The sequence below is a fragment of the Oncorhynchus gorbuscha genome, linkage group LG19 (assembly GCF_021184085.1).
Source record: "Oncorhynchus gorbuscha isolate QuinsamMale2020 ecotype Even-year linkage group LG19, OgorEven_v1.0, whole genome shotgun sequence".
NCBI lineage: Eukaryota > Metazoa > Chordata > Actinopteri > Salmoniformes > Salmonidae > Oncorhynchus > Oncorhynchus gorbuscha.
This window is the reverse complement of record NC_060191.1, coordinates 16,301,128-16,322,707: the sequence shown is the minus strand read 5'-3', so window position 1 is coordinate 16,322,707 and position 21,580 is coordinate 16,301,128. Positions and strand designations below refer to the sequence as shown.

General features: G+C 40.8%; 1 protein-coding gene and 1 pseudogene across 1 annotated transcript; both read left to right on the top strand.

Moving 5' to 3' along the window:
- The first annotated feature begins 910 nt into the window (after window positions 1-910).
- On the top strand, window positions 911-5,578 carry LOC124006241 (C-C chemokine receptor type 4-like). Its single transcript, XM_046316130.1, has 2 exons — window positions 911-1,041; window positions 4,165-5,578. Exon 2 carries the CDS (start codon window positions 4,169-4,171, stop codon window positions 5,213-5,215), a length of 1,047 nt encoding a protein of 348 aa, XP_046172086.1. The 5' UTR covers window positions 911-1,041; window positions 4,165-4,168; the 3' UTR covers window positions 5,216-5,578.
- A 2,067-nt stretch (window positions 5,579-7,645) lies between these two features.
- On the top strand, window positions 7,646-9,393 carry LOC124005017 (annotated as a pseudogene).
- Window positions 9,394-21,580: the final 12,187 nt, after the last annotated feature.

Sequence of the window (21,580 nt, the reverse complement as noted above, 5' to 3'; positions counted from 1 at the left end):
CTGCCACTTAACAATGTTATGTTACGTACTATATACCGTACACATAGACTGTATAGGATTTGTGATTACCTTGTCTTCATTTTTTTCAATAACATGTTTCTTTTTTATTTCAAACCACACTTTTGACAGTTTGTTAATGGTATACGGTATTCTGTATGTAACGGGCATTTAGAAAATATCAATAAAGTCTTGTTTGGTGACATTTCCCCCCTGTACGTTTTACTTAATGTTGACTTATTCAGCTTGGTCTACATGCACAGAGAGACATCACTTCACACCAAAACAACACAGGAACATAGCCTTGACATAGCTTACATGAAATAAGGAAGTGAGACTCAGAAGTGTCAAGGAAGTAAACGGCCAGCTACTTCTCGTAGTCCTTGTGTGGGTTATGTCTGTAGTAGTAGAAGGAGGTTGAGGTTTAGAGAGGTAGGCTGGTAACCGAACGGTTGCCGGTTTGAATCTCAGGGCTGATGGGAAAATCTGGTGGGAGTGTGCCAGAAAATTCTACATAAATAGCTTTGTAGAACTTTCTAGGAAACGCATATTGTCAAATCTCGTCCAATATGGAAGCAAACTATTGTAAGATAAGCACAAGAGGCTGGAAAAAGCCCAGAGCAGTGCCATTAAATCGTGTAAAAGATTAAGTGACTTGCTCAAGGGCACAACGGCAACAGGCGGCACATGAGGTTCTGATGTCAGCAACTCTGTGGTTGCTGGCACACTCCCACCAGATGTGTAACAGATATATGTATGTTTGGTGATGTTTCCCTCACCCACACTCATTCCCAGACATTTAGTTAGAGGGCCATTACAGGAAACCCACATTCACACCTCAGCCTGCTCAATGCAGCAATGCAAAGAAAATAGTTATCTGGAGCACACCTTACTAGAAAAAAGTTGCAATCACTGGTACAAAAGAATAGAGTAGACAAAACCTAAGAGTAGTTTCCCGGCCACACTGTTTCAACCAGCACACACGTTATCACCAGAGGAAGGGTTACAGCATTCAATCTGTACATCAGAAAAGAAGAGACTGGGGTAAATAACATACATTTTCACTTCATCATAGCCTGCTTATAGACATACAGCCAACGCAGGCACAGACAGTCTGAAGGGGTGTTAGCTTCACAGGAACTACAAAATGGGGTCTGTCAATAGGGGGTGTCAGTATTTAGCAGGTGGTGGTGGTTGGTGATGTGTGAGATCATATGGGTTGTGGTTTGATTCTGGTTAGGATTAAAGAGCATGTAGAAATAGTCTTTAGATCCATTTACAGTTCTGTGCTTGAATCATTTTTGGGGATCTGTCAATACATACATTCTGAGGGAAAAAGTATGGTTTTGAAAATGTTATGTTTAATTTTTAGATATATATTTTTTAAAGAACACATTGTATTAGTACATTAATATGGCCCTACGTGGTAATAACCTTTAAAATTAACAATCAGTGTGTCAAAGATTTGTAGCTGTTGTTCTTTGAACCAAAACATGTCAGTCTTCAGCTTACATAACCTTGACAATGACAGTAATAAATGCCTTTGTTGTACGACATAAGATTTCCGAAGATGTATTATAAGGGGCTGTTTCTTTGTAATCTCCATCAAGTATGTAGAGTAGGTTAATTCCCACAGGTTGTTTCGAATGACACATTTCTCTTCATATCAGTCATCATAATGTTTTAAAGTTTATCATTACACTCTGTGTCACGGGTGTCATTGGAAGTAGACCAAAGTGCTGCGTGGTGAGCGTACATTTTCTTTTCTTTTAAAATAAACTTAATAACAAAGTTAACTACCCACACAAAAAGGAAGGAAAAAGGGCTACCTAAGTATGATTCCCAATCAGAGACAACGATAGACAGCTAATTGATTGATTGAGAACCATACCCGGCCAAAACATAGAAATCAGGTCAGGGTGTGACACTGTGATTCATTTGAAAGCATTGTAATTTATTTTAAATAATCATTAGTTAAAACACAGTTACCATGGAAACTGATAGATTACATGTTGCTAAAATATTAAGTAATACAAGTATGATGCCATAATGGTGTAAGTAGGGGGATGAGTGACAAATTAACATTTGAAGTAACATATGATTTTATAATCTTGGCAGTGTGCAGGTAACCATTCAGAAAAAAAGGCATAGAATTAGGAAGTAGAATACTAGAATGAACATTAACCTTCTTATAATGGGACAAAAGTCAGTCATTTTGGTCAGGGTGGATAAGGTATTGTGTAAAATATTGAATTTGAAGAATGTTTCTGCACTGTATGTTTGTTTGTTAGCTAGCTAGCCAGACAGTTTTAGAGGAATGATTCCATACATTTTTCAAATACCATTCAAACAATGCAGTGAATACACAGCCATACACTGGCTGATATCAATTAATGATAGGACTTAGACAAGTTGTAAATGTGACAAGTTGTAAATGCAACAAGTACAGATATGGTATCATATAATAGCACTCCTAGCTTTCCAAGAAAACAAAAACTGTTTCAAGTTTTATTGTCCCGTGCACAAGTACAGTGAAATGCCTTTCTTGCAAGCTATTTCCCAACAACGCAGTAATTGATACCAGTAGTACTATAACATGAAGTAAAGTAGAACAAAAACACACTAGAAATAGAAATAAGAAGAACAAGAGAAAGTAAGTAAGCTACATACAGGGTCAGAGCCAATACCATATACAGTATACAATGTGCAGGTATACTGGAGTGGTAGAGGTACATACATGTATGTGTCAGGGTAAAAGGTGACTTGGCATCAGGATATATGATAAACAGAGTAGCAGCAGTGTATATGACGATTTTATGTGAGTGTGTGTGCATGTGTGTAGAGTGGGTATGAATGTGTGTGCATGTGTGTAGAGTGGGTATGAATGTGTGTGCGTGTTATGTGTGTGTGTGAGCAAATGGTGTGTGTGCTTGTGTTGGAGGGTCAGTGTGAGTGTGTGTGAGTGAGTGTGTAGAGTCAGTGCAAAAATGTAAATCAAATAAAAGAGTCAATGCAAATAGTCTGTGTAGCCATTTTGTTAGCTATTTAGCAGTCTTATGGCTTGGGGGATAGAAGCTGTTCCGGAGCCTGTTGCTGTCAGACTTGTTGCTCCGGTACCACTTGGTGTGCCGAAAGGAGAGAGAAGAAAGAGTCTATGGCTTGGGTGGCTGGAGTCTAACAATTTTCTGGGCCTTCCTTTCATATTGCCTCATTGCCTCATATTGAGGTCCTGGATGGCAGGGAGCTCGGCCCCAGTGATGTACTGGGCTTTCCGCACCACCCTCTATAGTGACATTTGTGGTCTGTTTACATACATACTGAACAAAAAGATAGACGCAACATGCAACAACTTCAATGGTTCTACTGAGTTACAGTTCATATAAGGACATCAGTCAATTGAAATAATGGATTTCACATGACTGGGCAGGGGTGCAACCATGGGTGGGCTTTAGAGGGTATAGGCCCACCCACTTGGGAGCCAGGCCCAGCCAATCAGAATGAGTTTTTTTACAAAAGGGCTTTACTACAGACAGAAATACTCCTCAGTTTCATCAGCCATCCGGGTGGCTGGTCTCAGTGTATTTTAGAGGCTATTTTTACAGAAACTTGACATAAAACCCGTATAAACTACATTTATAATTATATGTTCATATTTTAGGTTGACAATATGTATATTACACATTTCTAATATCACATGCCTAGAACATGCATTTCTAATATCACATGCCTAGAACATGCATTTCTAATATCACATGCCTAGAACATGCATTTCTGATATCACATGCCTAGAACATGCATTTCTAATATCACATGCCTAGAACATGCATTTCTGATATCACATGCCTAGAACATGCATTTCTAATATCACATGCCTAGAACATGCATTTCTGATATCACATGCCTAGAACATGCATTTCTAATATCACATGCCTAGAACATGCATTTCTGATATCACATTTCTACATATGTAAAATCAGGATTATGCCTCATTCCAATTAGACTGATGTCTCCTTGACCAATATGGCTGCCATTTTAACCCCATTCTGGAACTTTGAGGGTTTATAACATAGAGATCCTATTAAACTACTACTAGGGCCATGACAATGGGATGCACACAATACAGCATTGACTGTTAACTAACAATTCACACCATCCTTTTTTCCTCAGTAAGATGAATACAACCGAGGCCACCAGCACAGATGATTACAGTGGCGATGACTACTATGGCATCATGAACAGCCCCTGTAGCACTGGCACCAGTCTAACCCAAGGGTCCAACTACCAGCCCATTCTCTTCTACCTGGTGTTCACCCTGGGTCTGACAGGCAACAGTCTGGTGCTCTGGGTCCTCCTCAAGTACATGAAACTGAAGACCATGACAGACATCTGTCTGCTGAACCTAGCCCTATCTGACCTGCTCCTCGCCCTCTCCTTGCCTCTCTGGGCCTACCACGCCCAGGGTCATGAGTTTGAAGGGGACAGTCCGTGTAAGATCATGGCTGGTGCCTACCAGGTGGGCTTCTACAGCAGCATCCTGTTTGTGACCCTGATGAGTATGGATCGCTACCTGGCCATCGTTCACGCCGTGGCCGCCATGAGGGCCAGGACGCTGCGCTACGGAGCGCTGGCAAGCATCATCGTCTGGGTAGCGTCCATCGGCGCTGCTCTCCCTGAAGCTATCTTCGCAGCAGAAGTGTGGGAGGATGACGAGGACAGTGGTTCAAGTTGCCAGCGGATTTACCCAGAGGACACAGAGAAGACATGGAAGTTGTTACGGAACTTTGGTGAAAACGGAGTGGGGCTCGTCCTATGTCTGCCTATAGTGGTCTTTTGTTACATCAGTATTCTCACTGTACTACAGAGGTTAAGGAACTCCAAAAAAGACAGGGCCATGAAACTGATATTCGCCATCGTGGGTGTGTTTGTAGTCTCCTGGGTCCCTTACAACGTTGTGGTTTTCCTCCAGACCCTTCAAATGTTTGACATTGGGAATAGCTGTGAGGCTTCAACACAGCTTGATAAAGCTATGGAGGTGACAGAGACCATAGCTCTGGCTCACTGCTGTGTCAACCCAGTCATCTACGCTTTTGTAGGAGAGAAATTCAGAAAGTGTTTGGGCACTGTGCTCTCCAGATATCCGCTGTGTAAGAAGCTCAGCAAACATGCAATGCTGAGCAGCAGAGGATCAGAAAACGAGACTTCTAACACAGCTGTGTGATTGTACTGCTGACAGACAATACTTCCACTGCTGAAAACCTGTTTGATACCTTTTCATTGAGCAGAAGACCAATTTCTGTTCGTATGGAATAATGAAGTATTCTTCTGAACACAGACTTGCATTTAAATGAAGTGTAACTGTATAATATTTAACTTTAAATGTATTTTGATGAGCTCTGACTATTTGTTTAAGGGTGATGGGCTGTTTATGTTTTGATTACCCATGTATGTATTTCATGTACAGTACAGGCCTGCACAACATTTTGCTACAGCATAATATCAATATGTTTTGCATAGAGATTATCTCAACTTTTATTCTTATTGTATGCACACATTTTTGTTATACCATTAAAACACAACCATGAGCAGGCTACTCATTGGCTACATTTTCTGGCCAAATATTATTTTGGTAGAATTTTGACCGTCCTGTGATTGAGGACGTGTTTTGGTATTAATTTGAACTTGGACTTCGAGGCAAGAATTTGACCTTTTGGATTATTTTGAACTTTTGTTGGCTGAGTAGGTATTTGTGTTCCTTTCTGGAGGGTTTTCTCAATAAATCAACCTGTGAATTTTGTTGTGCTCAAACATATTTGTTCAGCATTGTGTTGTCATTTTATGCTGCTGCTGTACACCCCTATACTCCAGTTTGCTCCACAATATATTTTATTCAGTTGAAAATGCTAAATTCAAAGATGAGACAGACAACAATCCTGCTACATCACGTGGTACATTACGTGGGTTCAAATCTTCTTTACAGTAGGTTTACTTAGAATTGTTTTGATCCAGAAAACTCACATATCAATCTAGTCATCATAGAATTTATTTCAATTGTTCAAAGACAAGAATTATATCAGCAGTCACCATATTTAGACAATTGAATGCTAGCAATGATGCTAGAACTAATGCATCTCTCAGTCATGACGCAACGTGCGTTCAGTCTTCAGCTAACCACTTCGCAGTAAAGTTAGTTGCTTGAGCAGCTCTATGAGTTTGCATCATCTACAGGATATCCTGCTTGGTGGTGAACATGTCTGCAGCACAGATCAAGCCTTTGGGAGAAGTGACACTCCTCTGTTCAAATAAGATAATACATTCATGATCTTAAAAAAGGGTCTACAGTGTTCCATAAACTAAACCTGCAGCATGGATTCCTCCAGCTTCCTGTAGTGGTCCAAGCATTCATGATGCACAGGGATGTGCAGGTACAAATACATTCCGTTTGGATTTAAATCTGCACTCAGCATAGCAGTAGAGTTTGGCCACATTTACCCCCACACCACCTCCACCAAAGACATCTGTTGGAGAAAAAAAAACTGCAGACGTAGGTTCCCTTAATAACCCACCTTGTTACGAGTCCCTACAGGCCCCAGAACTACTGTCACACCAGAGTGTATAACCCTCAGACAGACAACTCAACCCAGATTAACAGTGAGTATATTATGCTTACTGTATGTGAGGGTTGGCTTCAGGATGCTTTGCAAAAGTTACTCTGCTGTGCATAGTGATGTACAGTATCTTGAATCTTCAACATAGTGTCTCTGCAGACTTGAGCCTAATAACATTCAAGTTATTTAAAAATATGTATTTTTTTACATAACTTTGTAAGCAACTTTCATCAAATGAATTGCAATCCTGTAATTAGCAATGAATAATCAAAACAATTTCAGTGGTCATTTGTTACATTTTATTTGAGACAAACAGACAGACAATTAGAGAATGAGAGAGGGGGGTAGACACAGACAGACAGACAGACAATTAGAGAATGAGAGAGGGGGTAGAGACAGACAGACAGACAATTACAGAATGAGAGAGGGGGATAGAGACAGACAGACAATTAGAGAATGAGAGAGGGGGGTAGAGACAGACAGACAGACAATTAGAGAATGAGAGGGGGGAGGGGTAGAGACAGACAGACATTTACAGAATGAGAGAGGGAGGGGTAGAGACAGAGAGACAGACAATTACAGAATGAGAGGGGTGGGGGTAGAGACAGACAGGGGAATGGCACCTCAGGGGAACGGCACCTCAGTACCTCCAGGCTCTGATCAGGCCCTACACCCAAACAAGGGCACTGCGTTCATCCACCTCTGGCCTGCTCGCCTCCCTACCACTGAGGAAGTACAGTTCCCGCTCAGCCCAGTCAAAACTGTTCGCTGCTCTGGCCCTCAATGGTGGAACAAACTCCCTCACGACGCCAGGACAGCGGAGTCAATCACCACCTTCCGGAGACACCTGAAACCCCACCTCTTTAAGGAATACCTAGGATAGGATAAGCAATCCTTCTCACCCCCCCCTTTAAGATTTAGATGCACTATTGTAAAGTGACTGTTCTACTGGATGTCATAAGGTGAATGCACCAATTTGTAAGTCGCTCTGGAGAAGAGCGTCTGCTAAATGACTTAAATGTAATGTAAATGTAATTTCAGGGATGAAAATCACTGGATATCCTGTTCACACCACAGCAGGGTGGGTGGGACTTTATATTTTTTAGTTGACAAATAGCTCTATTTGAACATTAATAGTATCATCAATTAATACATTTATCATAATAACTTATAATAATTACATCATTGCTGTAAATAATGTAATGTCATATTTTATGCTGTACAAAATGGGCAATTGATACATGCGCCTGTAATTGAGAAGCTGAAATCATTGGTAATGAATTTCAGGGGGAACACCACAACCATTCCCTTCAGCTCTGTGAGGGTTGAGAATGGGAATTCATCCAGTTACTCATATGAGAACTCATCCAGTTATGCATATGAGAACTCATCCAGTTATGCATATGAGAACTCATCCAGTTATGCATATGAGAACTCATCCAGTTATGCATATGAGAACTCATCCAGTTATGCATATGGGTAAGTTAAGGTCTAACATGTCTTGACTTTTAGAAACACTCATTTTGAGGAAAGAGTGCAATTGGTGTTACAATATTTCTGCCCCAAACGTCCAATCATGTTTTTTTTAAATGAAATATTTCTCATAGTACTTTATTTCTATGTGCATTTACTCCATTGTACTGTAAATATTGCTGTTGGTGGACCACATTTTGATAATTAGCACAACTTTCAGATTGTGTCTTTAAGAATGTTCATTCTTATCATTGGTGCTTGGTTCATTCTCATCGTCTGGTCTTTTACAGCACACATTTTGCAGACACATTTGAAGTACCACATATGACTACAATAACAATTACGATGACATTTGCAAGTACAAGGCACACGGAGCCAGCTTCCTGCCAGTGCTGTACTATCTCTTCTTCACCCTGGGGTTTCTGGGGAACGTTCTGGTCCTGTGGGTCATGCTGCTGGGGGTGAGACTACGTAACATGACTGACATGTGTCTCCTGAACCTGGACTTGGCAGACCTGCTCCTGGTCTGCTCCTTGCCTTTCTTGGCCCACCACGCTAGACACCAGTGGGTGTTTGGTGACATCATGTGCAAAGTGGTCCTCAGCACCTACCACGTTGGCTTCTACAGTGGCATCTTCTTCATCACCCTGATGAATGTGGACAGGTCCATGCTGTTTACGCCATGAGAGCCAGAACACGGAAGTATGGGGCTATCGCTGTCGTCGTGACCTGGCTGGCTGGATTCCTGGCCTCGTTACCTGAGGTTCTGTTTCTTAAAGTGGAGAAAAACAATGAGAAAGAAAATTGTCACCCTGTCTATAATGGACACTCTTGGGGATTTTTTGACCTTTTCAAAATGAACACACTTGGTCTGCTAATCCCCCTCGTCATCATGGGGTTCTGCTACACACAGATTGATGGCCTGCTTTTTGGAGGATGGAGTACTGAGTAGCCTTCTGACTCATTCTCATTGTGGTTGTGGTGTTTATTCTGCTGCTGGACTCCGTACAACATGACGTCATTTTTCAAGGCCTTGGAGTTAAGTGAGGTCTACTCAAGCTGTGAGAGTAGCAAAGCCATCAGACTCACTCTACAGATCACAGAGGCCATGGCCTACTCCCATAGCTGCCTGAATCCCATCCTCTGTGTTTTTGTGGGGGAAAAGTTGAGAAGGCCTCTCATAAGACTGATAAACAAGGCTCCCTGCAGGATGTGTCAGTTCATGAAGTACTACCTGCCCCGGGACTTCAGAGCCTCGAGGACAGGATCTATTTACTCACAGACCACCAGCGTGGATGAGAGGTCTACTGCCGTGTGAACAGCAACTTAACTGTAAAGACAAATACATCTGACATCACATGTACTGTTCATTCCAAAACATATGTAAATACCAAATCCAGTGTCAAATACAATCATCCGAAAATAATAGGCTCTGATCCAGGTGCATGGCGAAGTCAGGAAATTGTCACTCAACTCAGTTTCCCATCAGGGCGTTGATTTTTACAGAAATCAACCCAATCATTATACATTTCACAAACCATTTCATTTCCCTTTGTATAGCATTTTGTCTAGTACCGTATGTCTATTTGAAGTTTTTGGCACATTTTGCAAAGTTCTCTTTTCTTTTAAAATGTATCTGCTAGCACACATATGTAAATACAGTAATACTTTTTATTCTATGTAAATAATTGCATCACAGTAACTTCATCCCCTCCTGCATGAGGCAAATTATTAAAAATAAAAGTACTTCCAAGTTAATGGAATCAAGATATACTCAGTGACCTGGATGTTTTCTCTATTTTCCCATGTGTCAGTGCTAGAGAATATGTGAATGATGGTGCCACCACAGACCAATATCTCTTACTTCTGTTCGCAACTTATCTCACCACAAAGAGTGACACTGCTGGTGTCTTACAATGTGTACACAAAATGTAATCCTATTGTGATTCACTGCAGTATTGTAACACGTTTTATATTGATCATTATAATCGGGTTGCAGAAGACATTTAGATCATAACACATTTGTCTGCTTTACCTGCTATGATATTTAAGACTTAAAACAGCACTCTGCACAGAAGCACACACCAACCTTAAACCAACCTTTTTTTCAATTGAAGTGAGCCAGTTAATACCTACAGTGAAACAATACAGGGCTGGCACTAGCATGTTGGGGGGCCTAAGCGAGACTTAGTTGGAGGTCCCAAACCTCACAACAAAACATTTAAGTGGCCCCCAAAACATGGAGCCATTTAAAAAAAAAGTTAATTTCATGCAATTCTACACATTCTGCCATTGTGTGTGAAGAAAATGTTGCAACTTCTGCTATTTTGCCATTGGGCAGAAAGAAAACGTTGCAATTTTATAACACATTTCTTTCAATTCTACTCACTTTGCCATGTGGAAGAGAGAAGTGCATTTTAAAGCAAATGTCCTGCAATTCTACACATTTTGTAATGACTTATGCCATGCTAATATGATATCTGAGTGAGAATGACTAAGAAAAAATATGGGGGCCCCCTGGAGGTCAGAGCCCTTGGACAAGTGCCCTGCATGCCCAGTCGGTATTCGACCATGATTACTACAATAGTCGCTCCTGTCATTTCTCAATAGGTATTTCATCACAAGCCCACACTCCGCAAAATTGTTTTCCAATCAAGCGGCTCATGAGATCTTCTAGCTCTTGGGTATTCATGTCTTTGCCCAACGATTCTTGATTAATAATAATCCACTAAGACTTGTCTTCGGGCATTCACTTCCAAGAGTGAATCAGAGCATGCATAAACAATCATGCTGACTGTGCAGGCTTAAGGTGTACGGAAACACATTTCCTGCCTGAGGTTACTGGGACTGTAGTGACACCTCTTGCGCTGAGATGCAGTGCCTTAGACCGCTGCGTCCATGTGTGTGTGTTAAATACATTGGCTAGCTGTGACATTAGAAGACAAAGGAGGAAGAAGAATCTCAACTTCTTTTGATTCCTACGGCTTTCCCCCCGGATTTTCACATTTCCCCAAATCTATTAAACAGTTTTTGACCAAAAATAGATCAAAGATCTACTACAGCATCAAACAAGTACAAGATAACCTTTCCACTACATGTGGTCAACACTATGTATTCTACCTATGCCAAAGAGCCCGTGGAGTTACTTTTGAAGATGTTATGTCTGTTTATAATGATGATTTAAGAAGTAATGATAGCTTTGTAGATTGTTTTGTTAGAAAATACAAAAAGTGTTCAAGTCTGTGTCCTTTAAGACCCTGTAATCAAGGCGTATGCTCACGTCAAACGTTTCAAGAATGTCACAAATGTTAAATTGTATCATTTTTCAAATAAAATGTATTGATTTTAATCATAGTCATTCAAAAGTCTAACCACCCTGAGAGATCATGATTAGGAAAAGGTCCGGAGATGTTCAGGGGTGTAAATGAGTTATCATCAGCCCTTTCAAAGGGGGGAGGGGTTGTTAGAACATCTTTAGTGGTGCTGTAGCTCGTTGAAGGTTTTTGTTTTAAAGTTTGAATCTGTTGACGAAGCTTATCGTTTGGTACCCCCGAGAGGGGAATGTTGAGGATTGCCAGGGCCTTAAGAAACTGAAGCCACCCGGGAGGTCTTCTGTCATCAGCAACCTTGTGGGCTGCTGTGGTACTTTTAACCAAGTCCATCCTATGAGAACCCTTGACAACAGCACCCTGAAAGATAAACTCTCCTTTGTCATTCCAAGTAGCGGCCCCCTTTGAGTCTTTTATCTTGTTCATAATGTATCTAATGTTTTTCTTGTTACATACCGGAACATGTGTCAACATGTCATGCATAACGTTATCTTCAACAGGCATTTGATCTTCAACCGGTAAGATTGCCGGTCTAGGCATTACAGGGGCTTGGCTCTCTCGGCGCGTCATATTTTAAAGGGTCCAGTAGGGAAAGCGATAAATGATTGGTCTCTCTCACCTTGTTTTACCAAGGCCAAATACCTTTGCAAGAGGTGTATTTTTGGACCTTATCATAGGGGTTCAATCCTTTTTGGTTCAAAATATCCTTCATGGCCATATCCAAATCATGTTCCACTGTTTGTCTGATATTTTCAAGACCCTGTAATTGCTGTTTAAGTCTATCCAACTCTTGTTGAGGCACCAAGTACATTTTATTTGCCATCACACTCTGTGTTCAACCCCACGTCTGACAGCAATAAGGCTGGTGATGAAGGGCACGGCTATACTTAGTAAAGGTAGAAGAAAACCCCCAGACTGTTGTATCTTTTGTCTTTTCTTTTGGCCCTTTTATTGGCAAAGAGTTTGATCGCGGTCTTTTTTCTCTATTTTTTAAAAATTGGGTCAGAGTGAGTGGAATGCGTCCTTTGAGAAGATTCAAAGTAATCTCACATAGGGATAATATGATATTAGAAGAACCGTGACCCAAGATGGCCTTCTGTTCTTTAGGTGTAGTTCCAACTAGGCTTCTCAAAAGCGACAGATTTCTTTTTAAACGCAGAGACATATCGGTTACTTTTTAGGAATGTAAACCGCCGGCCACTCCCACAGAAACAAGCCGGTTCGGAGCCTCAGGTGTTCAGGAGTATCTGATTTTAAATCCACGATTAAATAAATGGCGCGTTGGTAGCATCCTCATTGCTCTCCATAAAGTAGGATTTTTTACATCTGCTGAGCTGGAGTGTTTATTTGTAGTTTGTCTCTAGGGTTTTTGAACAAAACCATGTAATTGGCGTTCAAACTAATGGTATGGCTATTTTTTTTACCTTAGTGAAACACATTCTGCACCAAGTAAAGCAAGGACAGGTTTATACATATTAATAATTCTCTAAAATACTTTTTACAAAAAAAGTTTTACCTCTATTGGATGGGCCTGTGATTAAGGCCGAAAACAGTAGTTGCAAACTGGGGTCAAAACCTTCTACAGCAGCCATTATATATTAAGTGTTAAGACACAGGGGGGGGGGGGGGCATTCCTTAGATGGAAACCCTTTTTATCCCTAACAATCTTTTTGTAGGAGCTCAAAATGTCCAATTCACTATTCCGGTCACTTATGAACCCCTCTACCAAGCGTTTGATTGATTCCAAGTTTACACGCGGGGCATTTTCATAGTTTTGAGTCACGCCTTTGGCTTTAAACACCACGTGCTTGACTTTAGTCCTAAAAGCATAGCTTTTGGGACCACAGGAGGACCACTCTGTGATATGGTCACCATCTTCGAGTTCACTTGTTAAACCACCCAGATAGTTGCTAAGAGGGGGGGTTCCAATCACCCGGTTTGCTTACATAGACCACAGAGTCTGTGTCATGATAAAGAACACGCCTCTGCAACTGTTCCATGAGCGTGTACAGTTCAAGTCGACCATAGGCAGTGGTAAATGCTGCAAGAAACACATTTACATTCCCCAGGGGTAGAACCCACTTCTTGTTACGTCTCCATTGCACCAGGGCAATGTCTTGACTCAAGAATGAAAAATGTGAAATTTCGTATTGGTCTGAAAAAACAAATTCCAAAAATTCGTTGGGGTCTTTAATGATCAACGTTGTTAGCATATTGCTTCTCTGGGAAAGTTTGCCCCCATTTTGGCCACACGATTCCCCTTCTCTAGAGCCTTAGAGAATTCAACTATGACCCATACACCTGTCAGGGCTCTTTCTTAATCTGAATGATCACAAGACATTTTCTGGTCGTTGTTTTCGCTGCAGGTGCGACAAAGGGGAAAGAAAAGTTTTCCTTGAGGTCCCTTGTAAGGTAACACCGGCAGAAACAAACCCTGTGGTGGGTAAACAGTTGCCTTGATCAGACCAAAATAGTTTTGGGGTAAGTCAAAGTCACAGTGAATCATTTCAGGATGCCCCATAGGATAGCAGGAGGAACTCATTACGTGAGGATAAAGGGATCTAAAATCGACATATCCTATTGTCTCGTCGCTTTGCGCTACATACAGTAATGTCAAAGCATTGGTAAGCTCGAACATGAGGATCAGACTTTTTGAGTTCGGTCCACTCATGCTCCCACATCACATTCACTTTCAACGCATAAGTAGCCTGTAAAGATTCCAATTTTGTCTTGGAACTCCTGGTACATATCCCCAAAAGTATTTTGGGTTAGGACACACATGGCCTGGGGCACGAAGCAAGATTTACAACCGTGGAAGAAACACCTGTTGTACTCACACTGTCTCAACACCGTCAATCGGTGTGTATCCATCTACGTGATATGGCCCAAACGCCTTCTCCCCACTATTCAAAGCCTGTTGAATAAAAATGTTTTTATCCTGGGCCAAGTACTCCAACCATTGAATAGACCCGCTAGAGTATGACTTGAATTGGCATCAGTAGTTGTCAGGAGATGGAATGGCTATAGATGCTGGAGGTAAAAAGTGTGTACGATAAGTTTTCATACATGCCGATGCAATAGTTGTACAACTCCAGGGGTCAATGCCAGCATCTTTGATTACCTCTTCTCTGAATCTAAGGCGTTCTTCATGAAGTATGACCACATCATTGTCACAGTTGGACTCCGTCTCTTTATGGAAATCAAAGGTGCTATGACATACTGTCTCATACCATGTCAGGAATCTCTCGCTCTTTGGGAGACATTTGATCACACCGTACATTTCGGGGCTGGGATAAGATCCAATATAATGTAGATTCTCCTCAGATGTGAAGAAATGAGGGAACCAACCTTTCACAGAGTTTTCAAGACCCAAGTCCTCAAGAATTTGAGCCAATCTCATGGGTAAGAAATGTAAACTGTCAATGTATCTCTGGTTGAAGGCGGGGTCTACAAAACACAAGATTTTACTACCTTGCGCTATGATACTGGGTGCAACGCCTTGTTGTATCAGGGGGTTCAAAAGAAGATTTTCAGCTATAAACGTGAAGTTTCTGTACTGGGGTTTTCTGAAGTGTTTTAGAAAGAGTAGTGCACAATTGGGCCCCTCTGCCGACCATTTTTCACCCTTGAAAGTCATGGTAGATACAAAAATAGGCAAATTAACCCCTGATTGCTGATTAGTCTCAAAATCATAAAACACATATTTCTCTGAATGTTCATCTTCAGCCAAGGGCTGAATATAACACTTGTGTGGCATTTCTTGAACCACTTCAGCGTCTCTGCTTTTCAAAGGCCCTTTACAGATTGGGCAATGTATAATTCCACACACATTAGGTGTAGGGCTGTCTATTTTAAGGTTGTAATTGCAGTGGCATTTGGACATTTCTTGTTGATGCCACAACTGCTTACAGATTTTGATGGATAAATTAGATTGAACAAGTCATTACCCCAGGGCTATAAATTGTTCAAGATCTGCTGCGCCATTGGGTAAAACAAGAGACAGTGTTTTGCATGTTATCTCCACAAATTTCAAGCTGTAAGACATCACGAGGTTCGGCTAAATCTGCTGCCCTCTGAAAAAGTTTGCTCAGAGTATCCAAGATCACAGAAAAAAACAGCATAATCAAGGTCCTGAATCATCCATGTGAAATTAAAATAACTGTCGAATCTCTGTATTGCTGAATTTATTTCGGTACACAACCTGAACACTTCTATCAATACCATTGCCACTGATTTATTACACAATTTTCCAATTCCTCAAAAACATTGTATTGTTGCTCAGACTCCTCGGACATGGGAGTTAAAGGTGGTGTGTGTGTGGGCTGGTGTGAAGATCTTGTGCTCTCATTAATTTGGTTAATTAAGGATATGAGTTCTACCGGGATCTGCGATAACTGGTTTTCATCTGTCGGCCCTGTCTCGTTCATTTGATTAATTAAGGATATGAGTTCTGCTAGGATTTGCGATAACAGGTTTTCATCTGTCAGAATTATGGGTGATGTTGGCCCTGTCTCATTCATTTGGTTAATTAAGCATGTGTGTTCTTGTGGTATTCTGGAATGATCCATGTTACATAAAGGGTTTTTAAGCACTTGTTTTTGCATTTAAAAGAATCTGATTGTTGTTTAACAAACAGGGCATTGTTCTATGCCAGAAGGATAGATCTTGACTGTATTGCCACTTTAGTAAAGCAAACCATACATTTGTGTAGCTGAACCACTCTGGATTTTAGAGCCCTGTGAAAGGCTGTGAGAAACCTGTCTTGTTCTATGTGAGGATCTGTGGTTTCTACCTCAGAACTGGCTGTAATAAAGATGTCTGGTCGCTTCGTACATCAGCAAATCGTCTAGCTCAGAATTGTATTTAAAGCGTTGAAATGATCAGATTTCAAAGTTTTACTTAGTATGTCCTGGGGGCCGAATTCCTCCTCGACCACGTCCTCTCGATTCTGTGCCGGTATACACCTGGGAGGAGTCTGAAAGAAAAATATACATACAAAATAGGGTATTAAAAATAAAGTATTAGATAATTCAGATATAATATTATATTAACAATATATATATATCATTAAATTACCTCAGGTTTGTGATTCTGCGCGATGCACTTGTGCCAAAATTATGCGGTAAATGCTAGATTATGTAGGGATTGGCTTGAGGTTCCGGGGTGTTTATCTGCTGGTTAAAGCTGCGGTTCTTGGGGTGTTCGGAGCTCGGGTAAAACCGTTCTTATAGAAAGGTAAAATACTGTTTCATATGCTCCTCCAAAGTCCAGAGTCCATAATGCATCACGTATCCTGGTGGGGGATATTTTAAAATAGGGTACACACTTTTTGTTTTTAATGTATAAATATTATGGATTTTATTTTTGGACTTACGTGTCATGTTCGTTGAATGGAGGAGACTAAGGCGCAGCGTGATGTGAATACATTCTATTTATTAACGAAGGAACACTCACACTCACACACACACACATACGCACGCACGCACGCACGCACACACACACACACACACACACACACACACACACACACACACACACACACACACACACACACACACACACACACACACACACACACACACACACACACACACACACACACACACACACACGAGCAACCAACCATAGACAACAACCCACAAACTTCCCAAGGAATATAGCTGCCTAAATATGGTTCCCAATCAGAGACAACGATAAACAGCTGCTTCTAATTGAGAACCAATCTAGGCAACCATAGACATACATAACACCTAGAATAGTAACACCCATATACATACAAAGCCCCTAGACAGGAATAAAAACACATACATCACCCAAAATAATAAAGAAAACAAAGAATACTAAGGTCAGGGTGTGACATTACGTGGAAAATAGCTTGATGGGGACGGGCTGCGTTAAGAAGATGCGGTCTCGGTTTGAACCTCGGATTTCTCATCTAATGTTGGATGATCCAAATAAATTATTCCAGGTAGCAACTGGGTAAATGTTGGGTATCCTATAGATGATTGATAATATTAACATATATTTATATGAAATATATACATTTTAACTTAGAAAAATACATGCAATTGACTTAAATACATACCTGAAAATTCGATGTCCACCCGTTTTAGAATATCTGTAAAAACATATATACCAACGTTTTAATATTAGAGAGAGAGATAGTTCACAAAAGTGAAGTAATTTCGTAATACCAAACAATTCCCAGAAAATACCAAAAGCACCCTAAATTTAATATATTATTTTCACAACCTCACCTTCAAAATTCTCCATGTGTATGTATAGGCTTGCAGAAACGCAGGGAAATAGTTTTCAGATGGGCCGCTGTGTCCTGACAGACTGAGAATGTATGGAATGAATTATGTTTAGTGTTTAGTGTTTTTTTCTGGAGACATCCTTTATGCAAAATGAACCGATAGTAGCGGTATTGATTCGAAAAAAACTTTGCTAACGCTTAGGAGGTTGTATAGACCTATTCTATGCCGGGATGGTGGGATTGCCTTTTGCTTCCTACATCCTCGGGGGAAATAACACCTGCTGTTTTTAGAGACACCCAGTATGCATAATGAACCTTGAGTACCGGTATTGGTTAGAAAAAACCATTGTTTTTAAACCTTAGGGGGTTATCTAGACCTATTCTATTCTGGTTGTGGGGTTTGACTTTTGAGCCCCCACATCCTCGGGGGGGAAAATAAAGTCTGATTTTAGAGGCTTATGTGCTAATGACACGATAGTGCCAACATTGTTTTTGAAACACACACGCCCACACGCACATGCACACACACACGTCTTTCCTGAAAGCCTTTTTCTGAGACACTGGGAGAGAGAGAGAGAGACAGATATTCCAGGTTTTAAAGGTGAGATACAATTTCAAAACCCTTTATTTAATTCTAACTATTTAGTACAGACCTTAAAACACCATAATTTGCAAATAAATTCATAAAAAATCCTACAACGTGATTTTCTGGATTTCTTTACTTATTTTGTCTGTCATAGATGAAGTGTACCTATGATGAAAATTGCAGGCCTCTCTCATCTTTTTAAGGGGGAGAACTTGCACATTTGCTGGCTGACTAAATACTTTTTTGCCCCACTGTATATATTATTACAGCAAAGTACTACACTTTAATACCTTTTAAATTCTTATATTTATAACTGTCTGTTGTAGTAAAGAATGTATTCATATAAAAACTGCAGACACACCCCTTCTGAAAATCCCATTGTTTTGAAACACACACACGCGTCTTTCCTGAAACATTTTCTCAGAGAAAATACTTTCGTTAAAAGGTGAGATACAATTTTAAAACCCTTTATTTAATTCTAAATATTTAGTGCAGACCTTTTAAAACATGCTATAATTAGTTTAAAAATAATTACTATTCCTTTCTTCCAGAAAAAAGGGGAGGCTATAGGGTTAGCCCAGACACCCATCCGTCTCTAATTCACTGTCGTCAGGACAAGCTCTCTTGCTCACAAGATATCCCGAACACTCCATGTTCCGTAAGTTTTAATTCCCTGGATAGATCAAACGTGTTGCCATTAGACCCTGGGTATGTCTTAAGGATAGAAGCGCCCAGCGGTGTAATTGTTCACGATTTTGAAGATTGTCCAGCTGTTTCATCAGGGCCAGGAATATATGATAATCGCCCCACTTAAAGCTAAAGACAGGCATAAAATAATTCACATCCTTGCAAGCTTTGGAAAATACATAACTAACTGATTTTGTAGCATTTGAACTATCATATTGGGCCCATGCTAAAATTGTCACTTTGGAGTCGATCATTGCGCCCGCACACATTCTCTTCCAGTGCGTAGCTGGGGCAGAGATGTATCACTCAGGGCATGTTCGATCTGACATAGTGCTAGCCGTATCTTAAGCCATTCTCTCAGAAAAACTCCCGGGTTCTGTTTGATAAAGGGGGCTGTGACCGCTGTCTGTGAAAATCTTCACAGTTGAATCCTCCGGTTGGAATATGTAACCCACACATGTATGTCCATCGCTCATATTCAAAACTCCTTTAAAATATTCAGGGGCCTCACACAAAATGTCCTCCATGTTTTTGTCATTGTGTTTTTGACACGAGGCACAAAGTACATCTACAATTGGCCTAGGAGACATGTTTAATTTGCTGTTTAATGTTCTGGATTTATTTTTAATTTATTGTTTAGTGTTCTGGGGTTTATCATGGTCGCTTGTGGTGTTCTGGGGTTTATTTATAATGCGTCTTCCCCCCAATACCCCCGGACATTCCTGTTTCATAGACAACAGCCCTAAGGTCACTACAACAGGGTGGGGACCATACTCTTTGAAATGTTCAAACACATCCCCCAGTTCAACAAGGTCCCTACACTTCAATCATCATGACAGCTTCAAAGGAACAGATGCACTAAATGCTTAAATTAACACTCACTCTAAAGTGTGAGAACCGAACAACAGGATGCCCATATATGGGCACTCCCTAGAACACGTGAGAACTTCCTGTCAGGATGTCCTGTGTGCCGTCTACTGTATTCTCTCTCAGACCCCTTGACTTTTTCCACATTTTGTTACGTTACAACCTTATTCTAACGTGGATTAAATTGTGGGTGTTTCTTCATCAATCTACACACAATACCCCATAATGACAAAGCAAAGCTTTTTTTTTGGCAAATGCTTTAAAAATCTCAAACTTAAATAAATATTCAGACCCTGTACTCAGTGCTTTGTTGAAGCACTTTGGCAGCGATTACAGCCTTGAGTCTTCTTGGGTAAGACACTACAAGCTTGGCACATCTGTATTTGGGGAGTTTCTCCCATTCTTCTCTGCAGATCCTCTCAAGCACTGCCAGGTTGGATAGGGAGCGTTGCTGCACAGCTATTTTCAGGTCTCTCCAGAGATGTTCAATCGGGTTCTAGTCTGGCTGGGCCGCTCAAGGACATTGAGACTTGTCCCGAAGCAACTCCTGTGTTGCCTTGGTTGTGTGCTTAGGGACATTGTCCTCTTGGAAGGTGAACCTTCACCCCAAGCTGTGGCAGGAAGGGAACGATTAAACCTGAGCGGTCTGGTGCAGCTTTTCATCAAGGATCTCTCTGTACTTTGCTTCGTTCATTTTCCCCTCGACCCTGACTGATCCTATCTACCAGTCCATGCCGCTGAAAACATCCCCACAGCATGATACTGCCACGACCATGTTTTACCGTAGGGAGGGTGCCAGATTTGGTCAGATGTGACGCTTTCTGAATGCTATATATATATATATATATATATATATATATATATATATATATATGGTCGGGGGCCCCCTAGCGGCCTTGGTCCCTAAGCGACCGCTGATGTAGCTTATGCCTGGACTGGCCCTGAAAGGAAGAAATGATTAACTGTCCTTTGGTATACTTAGTTCTGTTAGAATAGGCTCACCTACTACAAGGACTGTAGCTACAGTCTAAAACAGCCCAGTGACCTAAACACACACAGATAGATAGCTGTTCACCTCTTCCTGTTGACAGGCCTGCTTGGCGATATAAAACCACAACTTCGCACATATGACAATATCATTGACAACAAGGTATTTTTGGGGGGTTGAGCCAGCCAGACGGTTTTGTGTAAGCTGAATATAGACAATGAAAATAAAGGAACACAAAGCCAGAGGATTGTGCCAAGTAAACATTGTTACACAGTTTTGCAATAAGCAGCATTACTGAACTGGTTTCAAAAAGAGCTAATTGCAGGCAGAGCTTCTAAATCTATGGGAAGGTCATGATCTGACACTGCTAATGTAATTACAGATAACAAACAAAGAACCCTAACCGAGAAAGGACAAATCTAGAATTTTACATTTACATTTCACTAAAAACCATCAGATAAGGAAAGAAATGGTGATGGGTCCGCATTGAAAAGTATGCCGCATAAAGATGACTTATTAAAAATGAAGAACATTTTCCTGAATCAGGATAGCATACAAAGACGTTTTGTGTTAACAGCCTTCTCCGGTGTGTAGGTAAACATTTAAAAATCAGGAACAACTTCTGTATATGAACAACCAGTGAGCAGCAGGTGCTTCTAAGGTTGCCAGTCAACTGCCAATCAGTGATGTGGCTTCTCTGGTCTACCTGTATATGTGTTACATTCACAATGAAAGACAACATGACAGGATATGGGAGTGGGCACAAAGGGCAATGGGGGTATCGGGTAAAAA

Bases quoted from the DNA above. Each gene is read 5' to 3' on its own strand.
- LOC124006241 (XM_046316130.1), top strand. From the start codon at position 4,169: ATGAATACAACCGAGGCCACCAGCACAGATGATTACAGTGGCGATGAC.